Source organism: Lepisosteus platostomus, chromosome 11, assembly GCF_059453375.1.
Source record: "Lepisosteus platostomus isolate fLepPlt1 chromosome 11, fLepPlt1.hap1, whole genome shotgun sequence".
Taxonomy (NCBI): Eukaryota; Metazoa; Chordata; class Actinopteri; order Semionotiformes; family Lepisosteidae; genus Lepisosteus; species Lepisosteus platostomus.
This window is the reverse complement of record NC_142621.1, coordinates 5573340-5595693: the sequence shown is the minus strand read 5'-3', so window position 1 is coordinate 5595693 and position 22354 is coordinate 5573340. Positions and strand designations below refer to the sequence as shown.

The 22354-nt window shown below is 36.8% G+C and overlaps 1 protein-coding gene across 2 annotated transcripts in view; it reads left to right on the top strand.

The window, feature by feature from the left end:
* Positions 1-22354, top strand: part of b4galt2 (beta-1,4-galactosyltransferase 2) — a 125613-nt gene that overhangs the window by 71899 nt on the left and 31360 nt on the right. For both annotated transcript variants that reach the window (XM_088598100.1, XM_088598099.1), the window contains one exon: positions 1115-1350. In XM_088598100.1, coding sequence (XP_088454226.1) covers positions 1115-1350 — 236 coding nt within the window. The remainder of the gene's footprint in view (positions 1-1114; positions 1351-22354) is intronic.

The window sequence follows — 22354 nt, the reverse complement described above, 5'->3', positions numbered from 1 at the left end:
GACTGAATGGACACATTTTTCCAGGTGTACATGAGGTAGAAATTAAACAAATGAGCAGGCGTTTGTTTTTTTGTTATCTAAATCATTTGCGTTATATCACTCGGTATGATGAACTATGCAAAGCACGTTTTCCGGTGAGCACCATCTCGTAGTGCATAAATTCAGTTTGAAATTCCATAGAGATCAAGCAATTATCACCACGAGAGGGAACTGTAACAAGACTCCCTCTGGTGGCTCTTGCTGTAAAAGCAATGGAACTAACGGGCCCTGCCACGCAGCAGGAAAGTCGAGGTAAGCTGGCCATGTCCATTTTACCACCCAGACAGAAACTGTCCAAACCTTGCCCAGGTTCGGGATGCCTTTTCAGCTAAACTAATCGCACGACAGGTGTCCGGACAAACTCTTCTATCATTTTACATTCGGTTTCGCTGTAGAGTGAAAGTGAGCAGTAAACCTGTACTGTGTTAGCTGTGATATGGTTAATATGTTTATAATGCATCAGTGTTTCCGGGTCCTATGAGTTATTGTCTGGTAGTGTCTTGTCATTGGATTGAGTGGGAAAAGCATAATACAGTACACGTTTTCATGCTTTTATGCATTATTCTGCTATGATGTCTATGTAGGAGCTGAGAAATGTGAGCACTCTGTCCATTTTGTAATGCTTTCTCATTGTTAGCCTAGTGTATAAAATAGTAATATAAAAAAAATGGTACTCTATAGTAATTACTATTATTTTATTTACTATCTTTATGTTACAGTATATAGTGTCTTTCATTATACATCTCGAGGCACTCCACAATAAAACAGTTAATTCAGTGAATGGGTTAAAAGGTAGAATATGAATGCAAGTTGTAAGACAGGATTTGAAACTGTCGACTGACTTGCAAGATTCAGTGTGGGCTTAGAGACTGCGAAAAGGAGATGTGCTGGCAGCAACAGAGCAGAAAGCACAGCCCCCCAGTGTTCAGAGCCCCATTTAAGACACTGGGAGAGGGCCAGAGTGTTAAGGTTTTCCAGAGAGATGTCTCTGCTTTGTCATTCAAACCAGTGTTTTAGATGTGCAGTCTAAACAATATTACTCACCTACTGTTCCCTCTTTTCTTGGCCTGTTTAGTTGGACGCTTGCTAATTGAGTTCAGCTCTGCCATGACGCTGGAGAGAGTGCAGAAGGAGAACCCCAATGTGACCGAAGGAGGGAAGTACACCCCTCCTGATTGTAGAGCCAAGCAGAAGGTAGCCATCATCATCCCTTTTCGACACAGAGACCACCACCTGAAGTACTGGCTGCACTACCTCCACCCCATTCTTCGCCGGCAGAAGATCGACTATGGGATTTATATCATCAACCAGGTGGGTGTTCTCTTCACACGTGGCGGGACAGGCCTTCCAAACTATCGCTCTGCCACTTCCAGTGAGTTTAGACTAAAAATATTTTTTTTATATTTTTGTTCCTTTTTGGCTCGTAAGAAAAGAGCAGTGTGGTTTATAAATTAAGCTGTCAGGCTTCAAGGTGGAATTGAAATAGCTCTGCTTTAGTAATTAACCCAGTTTGCCAACAGAAACACTAACCTATGCTCTCTCTGAACAGGGTCACATATTAAGTTGCAAAATTGCATGGCTGCAGACTTGATTTAAAATGTCTTCCGATTATAGATCATAATAATAAGGGGGTATTTTTTATCCATGCAGTCATTCTAGGTATGAAATGTGATTCATATATATAACCATTGCTGCTAATTTAAGATTGAGCATTTTATGCAGAAATCCATAGAAATAACATTATTTAGAAGAGTAAGTCCTCCACATAAATCAGTCTCTTTTCGGCATCTATACTTCCCTGCAAAAACCTTGATGCTGATAATCAGCTCTCAAGTAGTTTTCAGTCCTTCTATTGTTGACAGATCTGCCTCTTCCTACAAGTCTTTTCCACTGTTTTGGTTGTGTTTTGAAGTGGCTGTTTTTCAAAGTTAAGCTTTGGCTTTTATAGCTACATTTTAGGATAGCTGTTGTTATCTGAAATTTCCACTTCACTGTCATTAACTATGCCCATTAAAGCTACATATTTATGCACTTGCAGGTTTTATGGTTTGTGTGAATCTTATTTTGTCTTTGGTTTTAAGGCAAATCCTTTCTTAACCTCTAAGAAGTCACCTGAACAGAGCATTGCAAGTGTCACCCACATATAAAACTGAGCTAAAACCATCTCACCTTACCTACCTACTCACTTTATTATACTTTAGACACATAAAGATTACACAGTGCCAAAGGCTTCTTGCTTAGCAAAACAACCTCATCAATACTTTGCGACACAGATCAGATTTTCCTAATGTATACTGAAGAACCCAAATATATCAGCCTAATGTATCTGATAAATGAGACTATGAGGATAATGTGGGTTTTATTGATTTGATAAAAAATGATTTTTGGAAATCCATTTTTTTATCTTATGTGTTAGATATAAAGTGAATATTGTCATTAATTGTGATTAAACTATCTTATCAAATGATTTTGATGGTTTCGGTATCTCATGCTAGCAAAGATACTGTAAGTTATACCCATGGTCTTTCAGCCTCGAGTTCTGAGACCGCAAATTCCTGACATTTATTGCATTTTTTTTATTGGGATCATTGGAAACCTAATTTTTCATACATTTTAGTTAAATCATGTTTGATAATATTGTGATTTTATTAGTTTCAAAGTTCTGATTTCTCATTAGATGCATTTCACTATGCTAGCTGCTTTGAGTTCCAGCTGCTTCTGACAGGTGAGACTTTTTAGAGAGTGTTTTTTTTTTTATTTCAAATAAGCATCAGTGAGAATTTTAATATTCCAGGTATGTGCTCAATTCCTGTAAAAAAAAATAAAAAGTTGATCACCATGATCAAACTTCCTGTGCAATATAATTGATTCCCATTGTCTCTTTATGAGTGGAGAATGACATGTTTCTTTTCGCCAGAAGATACCTTGGTCATCAACATGGCAGACTGTTATCTGCTGTATAAATCTGCTGGCTCCAGTGGAAAGGATTTTCTGTGTTACTGCACTTTGCCATGGGGGCAAAGGTCAATGAAGTTGATCCGCAAAGCTTGCTGATTCTGCTTGAAATCTGGATTTACCAGGCTTTCCAAATGCTTATGCTGATCCCATCCACTGGGTATTACTCCCTTAGGTGTTTTCTACAGACAGTGAAGTCAAGCCATAGCCATCTCTAGCGTCCTTCTCCAGTTGTGGGTCACATAATGATATGCGGGTTCCATCTGAAATGGTCCAGCACTTCTCTGTATTCCACATGACCCCACGCAGACCTGGTCCTAATGCTTAGGAGAATCCATTAAGCTACAGGAAGATGTCTCTAAAGAATATTCTACAAAGTCGTGTCAGGGAATTAGGGCTGGCAAAGTGAATTAATAATGCATTTCATCTGTCCAGTAACTGGACTATTTTCGCCTCTTGTTAAAGGGTTAAATATATAAATAAACCTGCCTCATTGATTTATAAATGAGTTAAGCTTCTCTGGGCAAACTGCAGCTGGTAAAATGTCAGGTTAAACCATGTTCCAGAAAACAGCATACTGTATATTGGTTTGGATACTTCCATTATAGTTCCACTGTAGTGATTCTCCGCATTGTTGTCAGGTCATGGTGTCCTCTTACAGTATGTCAAACCACTCTGTCTTTTGACTTGATCTTTGATTGTCTGCTTTAGAAGAGTCTGGATAGAAAAACGGCTTTTTGTTTTTAGTTCTTGATTAGTTTTATGTTCATCGAAGATGATGCACAAAAACCTGTTATTTAAAGGGGAACTGCAATGCTATTTTCGTATTTCAGGTTTAGAAAGAATCAGTTTTGATGAGTGCATTTCAAAAGTAAAATGTACACGGTAACTTGTAAAAATCTCCAGTTGACTTCAGAAAATAGACAAGATTTCCAGGTATGCGCAGGACCATGTTTTCCGATTCAGAATAAGGCAACAGACATCCAATGACATGTTGCGGCCCTGTGACATTGTAAACAGGCAGGTTTGTCAATACATGCCTTTTAATCTAATAGAAATATTGCTTTCAAATTTGCGACAGTTTTACCGACAAATACTGCTTACTTGTTAACTCTGCACGCAGATAACGTTGGAAATGCTGTCCAGTTTTTTTTCTCCAAAGTAATAGGCTCAGATTTCCCATCTCTATTAAATTTCCTATTGTCAAAATTCTAGTAGAACTACTGTTTTCTCTCTGCTGCTTTTTCCAAACAATCCTACCAGAGCAGATGACCCACAATGAGAAACCGTGGAACGAGGAAGCCCCATTGTAGCTCAATATGCCAAACCTCTTCTGTGATCACACAAAGGATCTCAGTCTTCAATACTACTGTCAGATCAGCACCTTTCCGTCTCTGTAAATCCATCAGCATATGAAAGACTGCCATTTAAAATGTTATTTGGAAAGCATTTTCATTTCTTTGCACATTGATTTCTCAGTGGTAGTGAAAAAATATTTAACTTCCCAATCCAGGGAGATTCCATGTAATTCTTTTTCAAGTCAATTCAAAGCTTTTTTGAAAAAGAAAAGAAAAAATGGATTGAGTACAAAAGCGAATAATTTTCAAGTCTATTGTCTATTACCGTCATTTTTCCTGTGATGACCATTAATATTACATTCTTCATTTCCAGCACAGAAGAGATCAAAGCCCTTGGCAAAAAAGTAATATTCAAAGCAGTACAGTATTTAAAAGAAAAAAGTTTTAGACTGAATTTACATTTACATGGATTAACTCTTTATGAGAGCATAAATTTCAACTTTCAGCTGAGGTAATAATTTTAAAGTCTGTGTACTATTAAGTGTCACATATTAGCATTAGTAGTTCAAAGTGTTTAAGTTATGTTTGTGGGTATCTGTTAGTATGATTTGTTTTTTTTTACTACATCTCTAACTTATAACTGATCTACCCACATTGAGTCCATATGATCTGTCAGGTGATATTATAGTTACATGTGAAATATGCTTGATTGTTTTAAACAATCTTTTACTCCCACACACATTTGTTTTACAAACTATTCTGAGAAGGAATGTCTTCTGCTGTCGTCCTAACCTTTTTTTGTGTTTTCTCCAAGGTATTTTAATCACATTTCTGCAAAGATTAGATGGCTTCATTATATAGGTTTAGAATTTAGTGAAGTGTTCTTATAGTCACAGTTGGAAGTCCTAAAAGAAAGCATTCATAGGTGTTTTCAGAATGTATTTTTTCATTTTTAAATATGACCTTGGTTTAGAGAAAACCACACAAAGGAAAAATTGAAAGCCCTATCCCACAGCAAAACGTCTGTCCTTAAAGTGCCAGGAGTCCTTAGGCAGGAAGAAGCCTTCTGGATGAGCACATATTCTTATGAGAATATTCACTGGGCACAATACCAAGGACAGGTGTGTTTCTTATGAAGGGCACATGTTTAGCTGCATTCCTCAGTGTTTCATTTTTGACAAATGTACTAATTAACAACTTAATGATCTAGAATTGTTAAAGACAAATGTGAAGCTGGCGATTCAGAAAAAAGGCTTTTGCTGTTGTAGGAGAGAGCACCAGCAGTGGAAGGGAACAGTGCATCTGAATGTGGTGTACTGAAAATATTTTGAAATAATTTCTGTGTTTCTCGTACTGTGCAGCGCCACTTCGGGATATGGCAGAAATGTGGTATGAAATAAAAATATAGATTTTTCTGTCTCGATTCTGTGATAGTTTGATTGCTTTTTCACTCACAAGAAATCTGCTCATGTGCAAAACAGTTAAGCAAGCTCCACCGTTTGCCTAATCTGTCAGGTGATATTATAGTTGGACAGCCTTAATTTGATCAAGTAAATCTTTATATCCCCTAAATCCACATTTTCCTTGTTCAATAATCATGGAAACGTGGATGATGAGGACTATGCTATACTATACATTCTTCCAAATAACTGTACTGCAGATCCCACGTTGCCCATAGGATGATAAGCACTGATGGAAGGTGTGTTAATCTCTCACAGACACCACTGTAATCTTTCAAGCAGCCTGGCAGTCACAGAAGTTGTTTTTTGACAGAATGTCAGGGATACCAGTTCAAATCTGGCCCACCACACCTCCAGCAGCAGTGAGATAATTGAGAACTGCCACTTGGATAATTCTGGTTACAGGTGACTAATGTCATAGCACAGGCTAGGTGTACTACTCATCCTAAAAAAAAACAAGCATTTCTTTATTCTTGACATAAAAAGAAAGGACAAACCTTCTTCTTCTTTTCTCACACACCCAATACTAGAAAGTCAAAATAACAAAATTTGCTTCATTTTTTTATTAAAAAAAAAGAAAACAAAAGAAATTTGGTGAAGTAAAAATCATCACACTTGTTATTTAAGTGCTCAGAGCTTCAACTTTTGATACTAACCTTACAATCCATTATTTAGCATATAATGGACTGCTTTCTTGCCGTCCAGAACAAATCTCCATTAGCACTTTCACAGTTTTTGTTTGCACTTTAAACCTTCAATGCTGGGAAACCACATCTGAGTAAGTCTGTAGTAGATTTGAAATTTGCTGTAAATTTATGGAAACATGTAACCTATTGGTTTTCTAATTTAGCATTCCTGTCTTTGCTGTATAATTCAACTTCAAAATTGCAGCATCTTCTCATTTCCAAGCTGAAGATGAACATTTGCTTTTTATGTTGCCTTTACAATTTTGAGACATCTAGCACAGATCAATAAATCAGATATTAGAGCTAAGTGATTGCAGTTCTGTTTTGCTGTGACATTTCTGGAGCTCCTTGTCTAATTCTGGCATGGTGTCTGGCTCAATAACACCATAGCATTTACATTCCCAAATGACAGCTATTAAGACAACAGTGGGTGACATTTATTAACATGGAAGGAGAACTAGTCTTGTTAGGTTTGTTGATGGTTCGACATTTCAATTTAGCCCTGCTTTAAATCACTCATTTTGTGTTTTTGTTTTCCATAGCTTGATGATTTATTGGCAAATTTCTTAATGATTAGAAATATGACTTCATATAACTGCTTTGTTTTCTTGGTTCTTGTATAGTAGCACAATGATTTTTTTTTTCATTGTGTTTAGCATTCAAGCAGTGTGAACCATGTTCTGAAATTGGCTTATTTTCCATTTAAATGAGAAAAAAAACATGGTTCCGTTTACGTGACACTGACAAATGTCAGTAAAATGTGTGAAAATGTCATTATTTGTCTACAGATTTCATTTCCTGCCCTTCACTTTTCCTTATTAATGTCATTTGATTTTTGTCTGCCAACAGTTGTTATTAAGTACAAGATAAATAACATTATAGCAGTCACATTAATGTAAATAGCATACTGATGTGGTTAAAGAATTGTTAAAGCTCACCGTTTGCTTAATGAATTTCGTAATAACTCTTGGAAATTGTAAAGTTCTCTGCCGACTTAGAATCTCCTTGTGATATATTACAGTATACATTAGCTGTGCCTATCTTTGATAAGTGCATCCAAATCAGAAACGGGAGGACAAATTGTATCACTGTTGCTGTTATTATATTGGTTGGATAGTTTATGCAAAATTAAACCTATGGTTAAACAGTTTGTATTGGGGTCTTTGTGTTTATACAATATGATTGTAATGTCCTGCCACTGGAATTTAGTTCTTCCCTGCTCACAACGATTACCCTTACTGTAAAACATTGCTTTTTCTAGGGACAATGGTGAATCATCCAAGTGGTGGATAGATATGTAAAATTCACAATTACACAATTTACATGTAGATTATTGGATAAAATCAAGAGTAAATAGTTTCATGCAGGGATAGGGATAGTATAGGTACCTTGCAATGTCTGACTTATCTCTTAAAGAGATGCTTCGTGGGCTTTCTTAATGTTTTTCTAAATCCCTAATTTAATCGATGATTGAATATCAATGAACAGGGCTGCATCTATGTTGGGATATCATTCTGACCAGTCTAGTCCCTTCAAGACAGTGTTCTGTTTGCAGCGAATCAAGCCAATTGGCTTCCTTCACAATATGAATCCCCAAGCTCTGATCCCACACTTTCTTTTATAATAATAATAATTAATAATTGCTTACACTTATATAGCGCTTTTCTGGACACTCCACTCAAAGCGCTTTACAGGTAATGGGGTCTCCCCCCCATCACCACCAATGTGCAGCATCCACCTGGATGATGCGACGGCAGCCATAGTGCGCCAGAACGCTCACCACACATCAGCTATTAGTGGGGAGGAGAGCAGAGAGTAATGAAGCCAATTCATAGATGGGGATTATTAGGAGGCCATGATTGGTAAGGGCCAATGGGAAATTTGGCCAGGATGCCGGGGTTACACCCCTATTCTTTTCGAGAAACGCCCTGGGATTTTTAATGACCACAGAGAGTCAGGACCTCGGTTTTACGTCTCATCCGAAGGACGGCACCTGTTTTTTATGTCCTTTTTTCCTTTTTTTTACTTAATCTGCTAAATCGATTTATTGGCTTTTTGTGATATGTCACCCCTCTTGTGGCCTGTGCTAGGTAATGGATCAGTCCAGATACAGAAAGAGTTACACTGTACTATAGCCAACTCAAAGTACCGTCCTTGTCTACCCTTCTTCTTGCTTTTGAGTGAACACCTTAGTTTTTTCACCACCAAATAATCAGATGGGCCAGTGTGCCATTAAGGCACCGTTCTAAGAGAAAGATCTCATCACTTCCATCGTGGTCATTGACTTATTACATTTCCTCTGCTGGAAATAAATCAGTTGAGAAATACCTTGCGACTTCATTTAAAAGTATTTCCAGAACACCACCTTGACAGTCCTCAGACTTTGCCTGTACATTTACTGTGAATGACCTTACAATATTGTGCATTTAAATGTATACTATGTTTAGGGTACGGATTCAAAGTGCACTCTGTGTGTTGTAGGGGAGTTGAAATCCAGTAAGTTTTAATACGTAAAAGAGGCTATTTCTCAATATTTCTTTATGTGACTATTTATTGTTTCACCCAACAGTTCATGCAGCATTCAATGTACTTGAAAAAATCTAGAGGCAGGTATCAAGCCTGTATGTCTGTCTCTGCACACACAAGTACCATGATATGCATTGTACGTAGTGGTACATAGTGGACTTTAAAGAAGATCCATACAGTAAGAATAGGTTTGGTGAATTTAAAGTGTTAAGTCAGTTTACTTGAGACCTCAGTTGAAATCTGTATACCAATTAGATGTGAGAAAGTAGCATGGGGACTGTTACTAGAAATCAGCTGCTAGTTTGATCCATTGACTTGGAATTTAGTAATGTACCAGTTGTGCTTTTAAAGGTTGGGCTAAGATTCTTTGTACCGATAAACCCAACAGTTGAGTCTTAAAAGAAACATTAGCCACTGTTACTCAAATGGCAAAGATATGTATCTATATTAATTGATCTCTGTAAAAATCCCAAGAGGGACACTGTGAAACTAACAGAAGAATTACTGTAGACTTTATTGGAGAAGAAAGGAATTGTCTTTCAAGCCATTAAGTACAAATGTGATGTGTAATAAAATGTCTCCTGTATTAGATTTACATTAGAATATAATTTAATGGGAGTATGAAAACTAAGCTGTGCTTTCTCCATTAATATACTTGCAATGTAACCCTAAACCTGCATTTGGATGTTGTCTACATTTGCATTGCAGCAGCAGACTGTTCCTGTTGATATTTCCCATTGGAAAATTGCATGTCTCTTTTGGTTCCCTCTCCTTTCCTATCTTCTGTGTCAGAAAAAATCTTATGAAGGTTTTAAATATACTTGCTTCTTCCTTCAAGACAGACATGTCCCAGAGGGCACGCGTTAACTGCAACTGTACTGAAAGAGAGTAAAACTGTTGCCTTAGAAAGGCAGAGAGAAAATAACTAGCACTGACTGGATCAAAGCTGTGTCAAAATACAGCCATGAAAAGTGCAAAAAAAAAAAGTCCCTTTTCATTTTAAACTCCCTTTATTTTAACCTACGGATATATTGTATTAGTATAAATAATGCGCAGCATTTTTAGTTATTTTTATTAAACCCAGAAACCATAACAGTACAAACCATTTAAGATGGTTCTGTCCCATAAAGAAAAGTTTTGACTTTCTTTCTTTTCTACTTTTGGTTTCTAAAGCTGATGAATTCTAAAGTTGAGTTTTTTAAAGGAATTTTTATGCAGAAGCACAATGATGTTTCACTTAAAAGTGACAGAAATTCTTTCACCTAGGCTCAGTAGTTGAAGTGGAGACATGCTTCGCTTTGTACAACCCTAGAGCAGATGACAAGGTACAGTACTAGTGACATCTATAATAACAGGCACTGTGACCTTTTTTCCACTGAAACCTAACTCTCTAAGCCACTTATTCACTCAAGTCTCACTGTGCAATCATTGTTCTTTACATGTATAACCTTTGTCTCATCTCTATTCTAGTAGCATCTCCGAGAAGCAGAAGGCTTATCTGATGAGTATTAATGTCAGAGAGTAATGGGGAGTGAAGCAGGATCCATTGACAATCTGACAACAGCCCTGACGTAAAGCACTGAATACATTTCACGACTACCACACTCCAGCAAGCAAATTAACTTACACATGTACTAGCAATGAATGTTTTTATAAGAAGCGCTTAGATGCATTGCATTTTAAGAAGCAGAGAAGAATGGGTCTGGAAGATAGGACATGTTACATTTGAATGCTAAACGTGACACCACTGCTTTTGAGTTTAATATAAAAGAGTGCTGTGCTTATACCATTGTCTATTCTGCTGACTTACAGTACGTGTAACAGCAGGTTTATCTGTCACAAAAACACCTACAAAGGCAGGTAACAGACTGGGGAACATTGTGAGATTATAGAACACCACCGAAAAACAGCTTGTGTATTTACAGGAAGGAAAAATGCTGGAATGTGGTCCCAGTTTCTTGTCATTTCTAAAAGATGCATTGCCAGCTTTCAATGATTTCCTTTGGAGATTATGATTATTGTATTGTACCGGCATAATGAAATATAATGAAACACATTAGTTAGTATGATGTAGTGTTCTCTTTCAAGTCAGAATAAAACATTTCAGTTTTCTGTAACGTATTATGTCAAATAATACAGACCGTAGGGTGAGCACTCCCTACTGGCCCCACTAACACCTCTTCCAGCAGCAAGCTTAGTTTTTCCCAGGAACTCTCGCATCCAGGTACAGACCAAGCTCATACCTGCTGAGCTTCAGTGGGTTACCAGTTGTGAGTTGCAGGGTGATATGGCTGCTGGCTGGAGCAGTTAGCTTTGTTTTAAATAAATGTCTTAATTTTAAAATTAGTTGACTAATTAAAACGTACTGTAGCAACTTCTCTTCTGATAATTGCTGTCTCTTTTGGAATACACACAATAATGCATTGAGTTTTACTCTACTATATAGCATTTTCCTTGGTGCAAGGACACATCTTTCTTTGCAAGCAGAGAGGAATTTTAAAGAATACTCTTTTTATAAAGTACAAAAGGAAAGTCTTGCCCTTGCAAGGAAAAGGGTTGTTATTTCTTGAAACCACGCAAATATTTTTTTCTAGTCCCTCTTGTGCCTGTCTTCACAGGTTGGTTTATGCAATGTGAAAACATTTTATTTTTGCAAAAGTGTGTTCAATTTTGAACCGTGTGCCACTGTTAGGGTGATTGTGCCACGTACAGTATCTACTGTGCATATTTTCCAGTTTTCTCCATTGACTACTGTAGCTGTATCAGCTACTTGAGTAAGGAACGGAAGATTGATTGATGTCTGATAAAGCCTAAAATATGTCAGATTGAAAGGGATGAAAATTCCAAATTATTTTTGAATAAATAACTTAATTTCTAATTACATTTTTACATCCTTCAATTAATGAGAGTTTTCATGCATTAGTTATTCCAAGTGTATCCTGAACATATAATTAGCTTTTGAGGAAGTTGGTTAATTGGATATATAAGGTAATGGGGCTGATTAAGACTTGTAGTTTCAAGTTAACTCCAAGGACACTTGTCATGTAGGAAGTGCACAGAGCCTTCTGCTCTGACTCTGCAGTGAGTCTGTCCTCCTGAAAGGAAACATTTTACAAAGACAAGCCCAGGGATGCATTGTTCACAACCAAAGGGTTAAAGGTAGCTTCTCAGAAAGCCAATTGAAAAAGGACAAATTTCTTGCTCAGAACCACTTGTTGCAAGCTTCATTAAGAACTTAAAAGGACGGTTTTCAGTTTAATCTCAGCATTATTCTTAGGCACGGTTAGTACTATTGACTGCCTTTGCTTCTGCTTGAGCTACAGAGAATCTGTAGCAATTAACTGCCAGTGCAAAATCAGAGCAGTGTGTACCAGTTGAAGATGTGCTTATCCACTCCAAAAACATAATTTATTACATTATAAATTAAAAATATTTAAAATGCAAGTACAGTACTGTATATGCATGCAGCATTAAGTACCAAAAAATAAATAAATGATGCAACAAATCTCAACAGTACACAGTACAGTAAAAAACTAAACATCTGTCTTTGTTCTGTGATCTGTGTAAAATCACTAACCAAGGCAGATCTGGGTTACTGAATTTTACATGCACATTGACTTTACTAAGCAGATACTGTAGAAAATAATGAAACATTTTTTCTCATTTTGTGAACAGTTCCCAAGTTGTGAACATTCAAAAAAGTGGAGTCCTCTCCCGGCATGTTGAATGTTAGTGAAAGAAGAGGTCTCAAGATGTCTTGTCAGTCTGTGGCCTTCATAACGAGATCATATTTGTCATTTGAAATGCTTACACGAAAGGTATTTAACTACGATATTATTTGTGTGGTTTGTAGATGGAACTTCCTCTCTTGAAGAAGCACATCTCTGCTTGTGTTGAATTGATTGCTTTTCCTCTTAATGGGATTTGTAAACAGTCCCTACAGAAAAATCACAGCAGATTAAATATTTTAGAAATACATGTTGGAGCTTAAGTATGCAATTTTCTTACTTGTAGCACATTTGGGACAATTCTGTGTTGTAGCTTTATTCATTATTTGGCTGTTAAGCAGGTAAGAGACCTTTCTCATTTGCATAAAGGGCTTTTTGATGTCTATGTGATACTATCATGCCCATGTCAAGAGAGAGCTTTCTTTTCTGAGGAAATAAATTCCTCAGAAAATCCTCAGTGAAGGAAAAGGTGAGTCAATATGTCTTTTAACTTTTCAGAATCTGTAATTATTTCTGTTTTAGCGGCTGAGTTTAGAAGAGGCAGTTGCGTGCCTTTCAGTTCTTGGGTCTCAGGTGCAAGCCCTGTAGCCGCACATGAGGGAGATGTCAATGAGCAAATGTACATTTCGCATCAGTTCACCTTTGATTCACTTGACTTTTAACATGGGACAGGCAGCAGGGCATTAGCACTGATTGGAAGAGAGGAGATGTTCCTCATGGACAGCACCACCCTGGAAGGCCACAGGAAGGCGCTGTGTCTCAAAGAGCTGAGAGAGCCCAATGGACAAACCCCACTATACAACTGGGCCAGTTATTTGCGTGTCAGCAGTTGGGGGTCCCGGTCAGTTGTAAAATAACCCAGACTCAGACCAATGACCATGCAGTTTAAACTGCACTTGGAAGAGCACCTTTGCTGGTTGAGCTACTTAGGGGACCTCTATTTCTTTTGACAGAAAAATAAAAATATGTATTTCTGCCTCATCAGTAGAAGCAGATGGAAATAAAATGTCATAGCAGTTTTTGTTTTTGAGACGGAGATTGTAGCTTTTTTCAGATTTTGTGGTGTTTACTTGGTTTCTAACTCTGTGAATGTAAACCCAGCCACTACAGCAGAGAATACAGAAGAATTGTTGTGGCAGCTGTTTTCAGCCAATAGCAATGGCATAAAGTGTTCTAAATGGCTTATTCCATTGTCTTTTGCAGGACAACCATTAGAAATGCTGAAAATCAGTCACACGTTGTCCTGTCAAAAAAGTTGGTGATGCCTTTACCAGCTGAACTAAAGATAACTTATGATTGGATGCACATATTTTTTTCCAATCTACCCTAGTACAAATCTAAACTGAACTTTTATGCAGTTATCGTGTATGCATATTTTAGACAGAACTTTTTAAAATATAAAGAATTAGAGCTCAACCATTTTAACAAAGGCAGTGGCTTCTACTGAGCTCTCCACAGTGTGCCCAGGCACAGTCATTCTTGCTATCTGCTGTGTAGCAGTGGGGAATGTGTTTTCTCAATAATGCTTGACCTTTTAAGCAGTATAAAATTGAGGTCAAGATCCATAGCAGTGTAATTATAGATCTGAACCAAGTTAAATTAAACACTGCAAAGGTCCTTTTAATGTCTGCTTGGATTTTTTTTCCCCAAAGACCAGCAATTGACACATTTCAGGTGGAATCAATTACTGAGCAAACTAGCTATGTTATGCATGTTCTTAAGGCAAACGCATAAATAATACAAGATAAGTTTAATATTGTCAATAATGTAAAGTCAACCCATTTAAAACTTTGATGACTTTGACATGTTTGTATGTTAAAATGTTTTTAGTATTGATAAATTTAGCCCAGAGGACTATGTCTGCTGAACTAGTGAAAAAGACACCCACAGACTGAAGTCGGTGTGCTTTTGGGACAGAATTATTAATTTAAAATATCAGGCTTTAATTACTATTTTGTAACAGTAGTTATTCTATGATGTACCCACCCAATTTGTGATAATAGTTGTAGATAGTTCTCAGAGTCCGTCGCTGTGTGCTAAGACTTGAAAAGGGCACCATCGGGAAATTCCAAATTGGGTTGGCATATAAAAATAGTTTTATCATTTTCTGTAATTTGATTGATATAATATTTTAATCTTATTTATACTGTAGTTTTACTGTAATTGGTTGGGAAGTGTTTGGCCATTTTCCATTTGTGTGTAAAAGTATTCATTGAACAGGAAGTGGGTGTTCTTGAGTTGGTAGTATGAAAATTGTAACAGTTATTTTCTGAGATTTTACACGGATAGTATAGTAGATCCTTCTGCTTTTCAGTCAGTTGATGAATAAATCAATCCCCTAGCCACCTCTTGCACTATACTGAGGTGTGCTCTGCTGCACAGTGGGAGCACATACAGTACATGGGAAATATTCGTTGTTGGGCAAATTCATTTCTTCTTCCCCCATACAGTATGTTACCATTGGAACTCACTCAAGCAGCAAACGGCAAGTTCATGAGGACCATGTCAATTCTCCGTCTTGGTTTGCCAGTTATTTTTATATGCCCAATGTTGCTCATTGTTGTGAGTGATCTTTCCAAACCACTTTTTTGACCTCGCACTTGCTGTACATAAAACTTTTGCTGTCCTGTTCTGGAGAGATAGTAACCACCTCATTAGTCTTGAGTATCTTGACGATGGATCTTGGTGATAAAGCTTATGGATGAAAAACATCACAAGTGTTGAGTACAATAATATTTTACCTTAGCTCTTTGGACAATCTCTGAGTTTTCTTCATGTGTGCAAGATTCTTTAATACCAACTATTAATAATCAGTGTGACTTCTAAAAGGTTTTGCAAACATTGAATGCTTTCTAAAATTACCTTATTACCAAAAACATGACAAAATTAAGTTTATAGTGTTTATGTTACTTGCTTTAGACATATATGTAATTTTTCTTGTTTGTGCTATTGATATATTCAGAACACATTTTCATGCTTTTTAGAACATGAAGAATTTTGATTTATGTATGCATTTAATTACAGTTCCACAAGGATATGAATCATTGTGATGGCTGTCATATATGTTTGTAATTTGATTGAAGGTTTGCTTGTTTACTGTATAGTGTACTGTATAAGGAAGAGGATGTGTTTAAGAAGTTGCAAACAATATGTAGGTGGATAGTAGAAAAAGCCTAGGTATTGCTGAGAAAAAAAAGTTAAATTAAATACATATTTTTCACAAAGAGACGGACACATACATACATTTGACAGAATGGTTTATTAAAGCTATAAAAATCCTCTCTGGGAAAGCACTTTAAACAAAGCAGACATTTTTGTGGAGTGTAAATAAAAATGACAAAAAATAACCAATTGTATTTTATTCCTGCTCCAAGAGCTTTGATTGAGAGTGAACATTTTTTAGTCAAACAAATTTAAAGGTAAAATTTTGGACCATTAGAAATTTTGCAAATGCGAACAGACCATTCAGGACATCTTGTTCACTTGGTAGTTTAGTAGCTAAGTGAATCTAATTACAGTAGTTCCTACCACTTTTTGAAGAAGCACACAGTCTTTTGTTTTTAATTGTGACCCTGTGTCGTACTTTTGCTCCTGTGTCTGAAGTTGTTCAATGGGTTGATCTGTCTGTACTTCTTTGATTTACTGGAATCAAAGTACTAATATCATCATAGGTGAACAAGTTCAGTGAACCACATTTAGCAACAGAGAACTTTTCTGTCTGTGCAGCACAGCGGGCAGTAATGTGATCTGACACAGAGGTAAGAGAAGCTTCAGTTAGTGTTATTGTAAAGCAGGTGCTCCATTTATCTCAATATAACATGATCCTTGGCCAAAGGGAACTTGGCAAATACACAAGGCATAAAGCTGCTGGTAGCTGTGTGTTCTCTATTGGTTCTTTTGCATAACTCATAATATGTAAGTGTATCTACTACATTTTACCATACCTGATGTAACAGCTTCCTACTGCTTGTGATATTAAACTGATGGTTAATTGGTTAGTTAAATGGTTTATCCATTAATGGAATACCTTTGACACAGATGTGTTCTAGCAACCTCCAGATTTTGCAAGTACTGACAGCTGTGCGTTCTCCAGTGTTATAGCTGAACTTGGTACAGCCAATGCTGTCTTCCCTACAAACTGTGCTTGGCCATTTTCTATCAGTCTCTGTTACCACACTTGTCTCCTGACCAGGACTGTGACTGAGCCACAGAAAGGTGGGGGGAAAGTGAATGCCACACCAGGAAATTCCAAATGAGCAAATGTCTCTTCCAGACATTAAATGCATTGGTGTGAACATTCCCTTGAAAAAGTCTATTTTTAAAGTAATGTACTGAGTACAGAAAAAAAACACTGCATGTATGTTTTAGAACATGGATCTTCCTACGCTACCAGCCTACTACTATCACAGTAGAGTCCCTGGTAATTAGTCCTGTCGATCACAATTGTTAATCAACATAATTATTGTACCTGTAGCATGTCTGTTCAATTAAATGTCAGCTGTTAACAAAACAATATTGTACTTTTCCCATTTCTTTAATATGTACAGTAACTGTGGGGAAAAAACCTCCTTGAAAAAAGTTGTGCAGTAGATTTCTGCAGTGAAGCTACTGCTATTGTTGGTTTGTTAGCTGCCATTCCTTAAATTTTGGTACTGAATTAACAAGTCTGAGCCCTGCTGATGAACGAACCTCTAGGATTAAAAATAAGGAGGAGGATTAATACACAGCTGTACTAATGCTCCAGGCAGAATAACCATTAACACAGGAGACAGGAGAAGGGAAAAACAAGAAGTGTACAGTATGAAAACAAATTTGTTTTGGTAAATAAAGCAATAAGTAAGGATGCCAACTTGCATACAGTATGTAAGTGTGTGTTTTTAGTATCTAAATCATCCCATTTGGCCTTTCACCTAAATGTCCCTTTTTCATTTCTATTAGGTAGAAGGCTAAAATAAATCTGCTGTTACTGAATATCTGTATAGAGCTGAAGCCAAATAAATGTTTTTAAAGTTATCTGTAGCAGATACTCAGTGCCTCAATAGTCATCTGTGATTAGGATGAATTAGTTTGCCTGGCACTACACAAGTCTCCCCTAAAGCCTTAAAGCCAATTGATATGGTCTTCAGACCTATTAGTGAAATAATTTCAGTGAGAGATTTATTCAAGCTTACAGAAAAGCAACTTACCTGCCTGCCAGTCCTTTAAACCCTAATGAGGTTATTGTGAAGCCTGCGTGATCCCTGCTGCTGGGAAGAAAGCAGTTAGAAGTCATCCTTTAGTTCACAGGCTCAAGACCTAATTACTAGACGTTATGGTGCGACTCCTGACAAAACCATTGGAGAAGCATGAGGGTGACTTTTTGCCTACGTTCATTAAGGCAGCAGTGTGGAGTAGTGGTTAGTGTTCTGGAACTGGAAGGCTGTGAGTTCAAATCCCAGGTGAAACGATACCGTTGTTGCTTTGAGCAAGGTACTTCATCTGAATTATTCTTGTAAAACACCCAGCTGTATAAGTGGGTGCAAGTGGATAAAAGTATCCGCTCAATAAATGAGATGTTGTTAAGAGAGACATTGCAAAAGCTTTGAAAGGGATAGTGTACTTACTGTATGTTTTATGTTTGTCTCACTTTTCAGAAACATTTGAAACTCACCTGATTAGATGTCTCATCAGCCCAGGATGGTTCCCTGAAATAACATTTCATCCCTTCCAGTTTTATCTCCATAATCATTTTTGGAGAAGAGCAAGTTGTCAAAGGACAATTCTCCTGCATTGTCATGGAGAAGAATAGTCTTGTCTTCATCAAACACGATCTAATCTATTAGAGCATAATTCAACAACAAATAAGTACAACTGGTGGGCGATTTCTGCTGTTTGTGTGATAGATCAGGAAGTGCATTTACTGTAAGAGCATATAAAAATGTAATTTAAAACCATGTTCCACTAGTATATTTTGACCAGCCCACAACATTACAAGCCAGCCAGACGGGGATGATGTAGGGTGTTGTGCCAAAGACTTTTGATAGGTAATCTGTTAGACACATGCACAGCTCAGTTGTCAGTCTGACCTGCAGTTTAGTTCTATCTCGATAGCCTCAACTGGACTGGCACTGATAGCCAGAGCTGCTGATAAGGTTAGTCTGTTCAGCGCTGATAAACTCAGAGAGCATTGCTGACAACTTTGAGAGCGATCACTCAGAATGACTGACATCTTTAATCCGTCTTCGTAGCCACTAGAGGGTAAAAATAACCCCGTGGGTCAGATTCATACATTGACCTGCATAGCGATTTAGAAAAAAAAAACGCCAGTGGAATGGGAGTGTTGATTAATTATCCCAGTGATAATCTGATAGAGATGTAAGAGAGTTAATTGCCCCTTCCAGTGAGCTTCAGGCATAGTGTGAGTACAAGTGACTGGGACAGATAAGCTCTGTTGGTGAGGAACAATTGGAATCAGATCTAGCTTGCGGTTTTCAAACAGTAATACAGAACCCAAAAAGCAAATGGCCCATAACAACTTTTCATCCTTGGATTAAATGCAGGGTTCAATGTGCATCTCTCTTACTTTCAGAATTTGAGTGTAAAGTGGCACTGTACGTAACCAGCACTGCTGGTATCTCATTCTGCTCTTGTTGTTTAAATGCACAACGTTGAACAGATACCTCGCATTTTCTGCTCTTACCCATGTCTGATAACAGAGATCAGATGCTGCTATACTCTTGTGTTAATACTGATTCATTCGTTCTGAAGTAGAAATGCCCATTTCAGTCATTGCTGTTGACTTTAACCTGTACTGTTGGTTACAGATAATGAACACTGGTTTAATACAGTAGGTTACAAATTTTTGTGTATTAGAAATGTTTGCTTACTGTATATTTGGCTTAACGTCAAACAGTTTATTTCTCTAGTATGATTTATTCTCATAAATCTTTTTCTGTGCATGTATCACGTACTGAAAATAAGACATATTTTGTCACTTTCTTGATGTTTTCCTGTGAAGATTTCATTTGATGTTAACAATTAATTTCATATTATGAGGAAATTTCGAGTGTTTAATTTCCCCCAGATGGGGTCCTTGTCATTGGTTATGCCGGTGAAGTGCACACCATCTGCATGATGTAACCACTTCGGGAGAAGATTTAACTCTGTTGTGTTCAGGTCATCGTGGTGACAGTACTATCACAAAGTGCCAGAGTTCCTGTTGATGTGGAGTTTTTAAGCTCCTCGTGGGTACAATTGCATTTTCACTGGTGCTGTGTCTGTGGTTTTCCACTGTAACCAGTGTTGGTTAATACAGTATGACTAAAACCATCAAATAAATAAGACAGGTGAAATAACCCACCCTCATTTGTACCCATTCTGATAGTGAAGGCTCTCCTGAAGATAAATCTTAAGTTTACATACTTGACAAAGAGCTTCAGTTAATAAATTATTGATATATTTATAGCAAAGCACTCTGTCTTGCATCTTTCTGTGCATTTTTGTTGTGATTCTCACATGTTAATAGATTGTATTAACTGTAACAAGCTGTGAATCAGTAAATATTCAAACAGTGGAATTGTTGTTTGTAATTCATGGTTGTGAAGCTCTAGAAAGATTTTGGAAAACATTTTCATATCAAATAATAACTTAAACTGCCTTTATGATAAAACCTAATCGTCTTCATGGAGCTGTTTGCAGACTAATAATGCACTGGACTGTCACATTTTTCCTAGAGATACTTGAAGATTTGGGGGACTTGTCTTATTACAGCAGTAAAAATGAATTAAATGTTTAATGAGCAGCCCAGCTTAAAAAAGGTTTTGTATTAAAAAGTTTGATATTTTGATATTGTCTTTTTTTCACTGATTAAACATATATTAAGGGCGCTAAGAAACTTTCTTAGTGCGGCTTCAGGAACATGTAAGTGAATATACATACTGTATTGATTGAAAATACTCATTAAAAGAAACTTCACCAATATTGCCTTTAATTTGTGTCTCTCATAAAACATTCTGGGAGCCACAGGAAACAGACTTTGGAAGAGCAGTAGAATATGATGACTGTGCTCCATAATAGATAATAGCACTTTATCTAAAAAAAAAATAAAAATAGATTAAAATAATATAAATAAAATAAATAAAAGGAAATAATAAAATAAAAGCATTTTGTGTTACTTTTACAGTTTCACATAATTTGTGTGTTCAAATACAGGTCTAATGAACTCCTTTAGAATGTTAAGATATACTGTAATAGTATATAATTTTTTATGAGAAGTAAAGGAAGGAAAATGAAACTAATTACTGAAAAAATGCGTGGCACTGCAATGAGATTGCTGTTATTCTCCATATGTTTATTATCCCAATTTAGAATTTGTTAAGCAGGTATTACAATAAATGTTATTTAGGAATAACCACAAAGCCATTACACACAGCAGCATTAAAGTAATGTTGAAAAACAAATACACTGTACTTATCCACCAAAGCATCAGCCTTGTGTGTACGTGCATAGAATTTAATCAGTTAAAAAGTTGATGTTTTTGTAAGTCTTTGTTCAGCAGTGCATGCATTTAGGGTTCCCAGGAATATAATTTTTCTTTACTCACCTATTTAGATATACATATAAACCACTGGCCATCAGTGCTTTCTGTGATAGGGATATATATACCTTTGGTAGATGACAACGTACCGTACTGTAGATTAGGATACTGTTTGGCATAATTTAAATTTGGTCTCCCGACCCAAGCCATCAGATGGCGCATTTTAAATTTTGTCCAAGCTTCAACCCTTTATTTCCTAAAGTGTCTTGCTGAACGTGTCCAAGGTGTGCTCTGTTTGTTGAAAAGGTGTCACAGATGTTTCTGTGTTCTAGGGTCAGCCTCCTCAACTCTCCTCATTTCCTCAAAATGCCTTAGCCCTATGCCATTCCTGAACTCCTCAGTCCAAGCCTCCAATTTATACTGTACAACTAAAATGTTGCTGAACCTACCTCTAAATATTCTCCTTAGAAGGAGAAAGTGGACGCCTCAAAACATTCGTTCTCAAGTTCTTTTTAAAAAAGACTAATGACAGCTTATTTTCACAATCGTCTCTTCCTTTTTGTATTAAGTTTTAACTTATTTCCGCTCTGTGTTTTAAGACATTATTAAAATAACATGAAAATGTGGAGTTTGAAATGTGTTTTTGTCCTATGCCACATGACAGTTTTGATGAATTCCCTCTTCAGCTGGCAAATGCCAAGATATACCTACAGCCAAAAAAAAAAAACAAATGCCTTTTTTCATGCATTTATATGTGGATTACTGCAGAAATGTATCAAACATGTCACATCACATGTTGTAATCTTTCACTTTCTTTGAAGTCAGTGCACATTAATGTTATGTTCTAGGACAGAAAGAAAATCTTTAATTGCAAGTGCTTTTGTATAAAAGCCGAATGAAAGTCAGCAAAGCCACTTGCATAATGATTCCTTGGGTTTTTTTTTCTGCGCCACTAACCCCAACACAAAATTAACAAAGGATGCTCTTTCACGAGCAGCGAGTGAGACTGCTGTTTTGCAAAGATTACTGCTGCAGAAAAAGAAATTGACTTGAGTAAAAGTACAAAAAATGATACACCTTTACACTGCCGTGATTTGTTATTCCCACTCCCTGTAAATACTGTGATTACCTAAATCTTGATTAATGT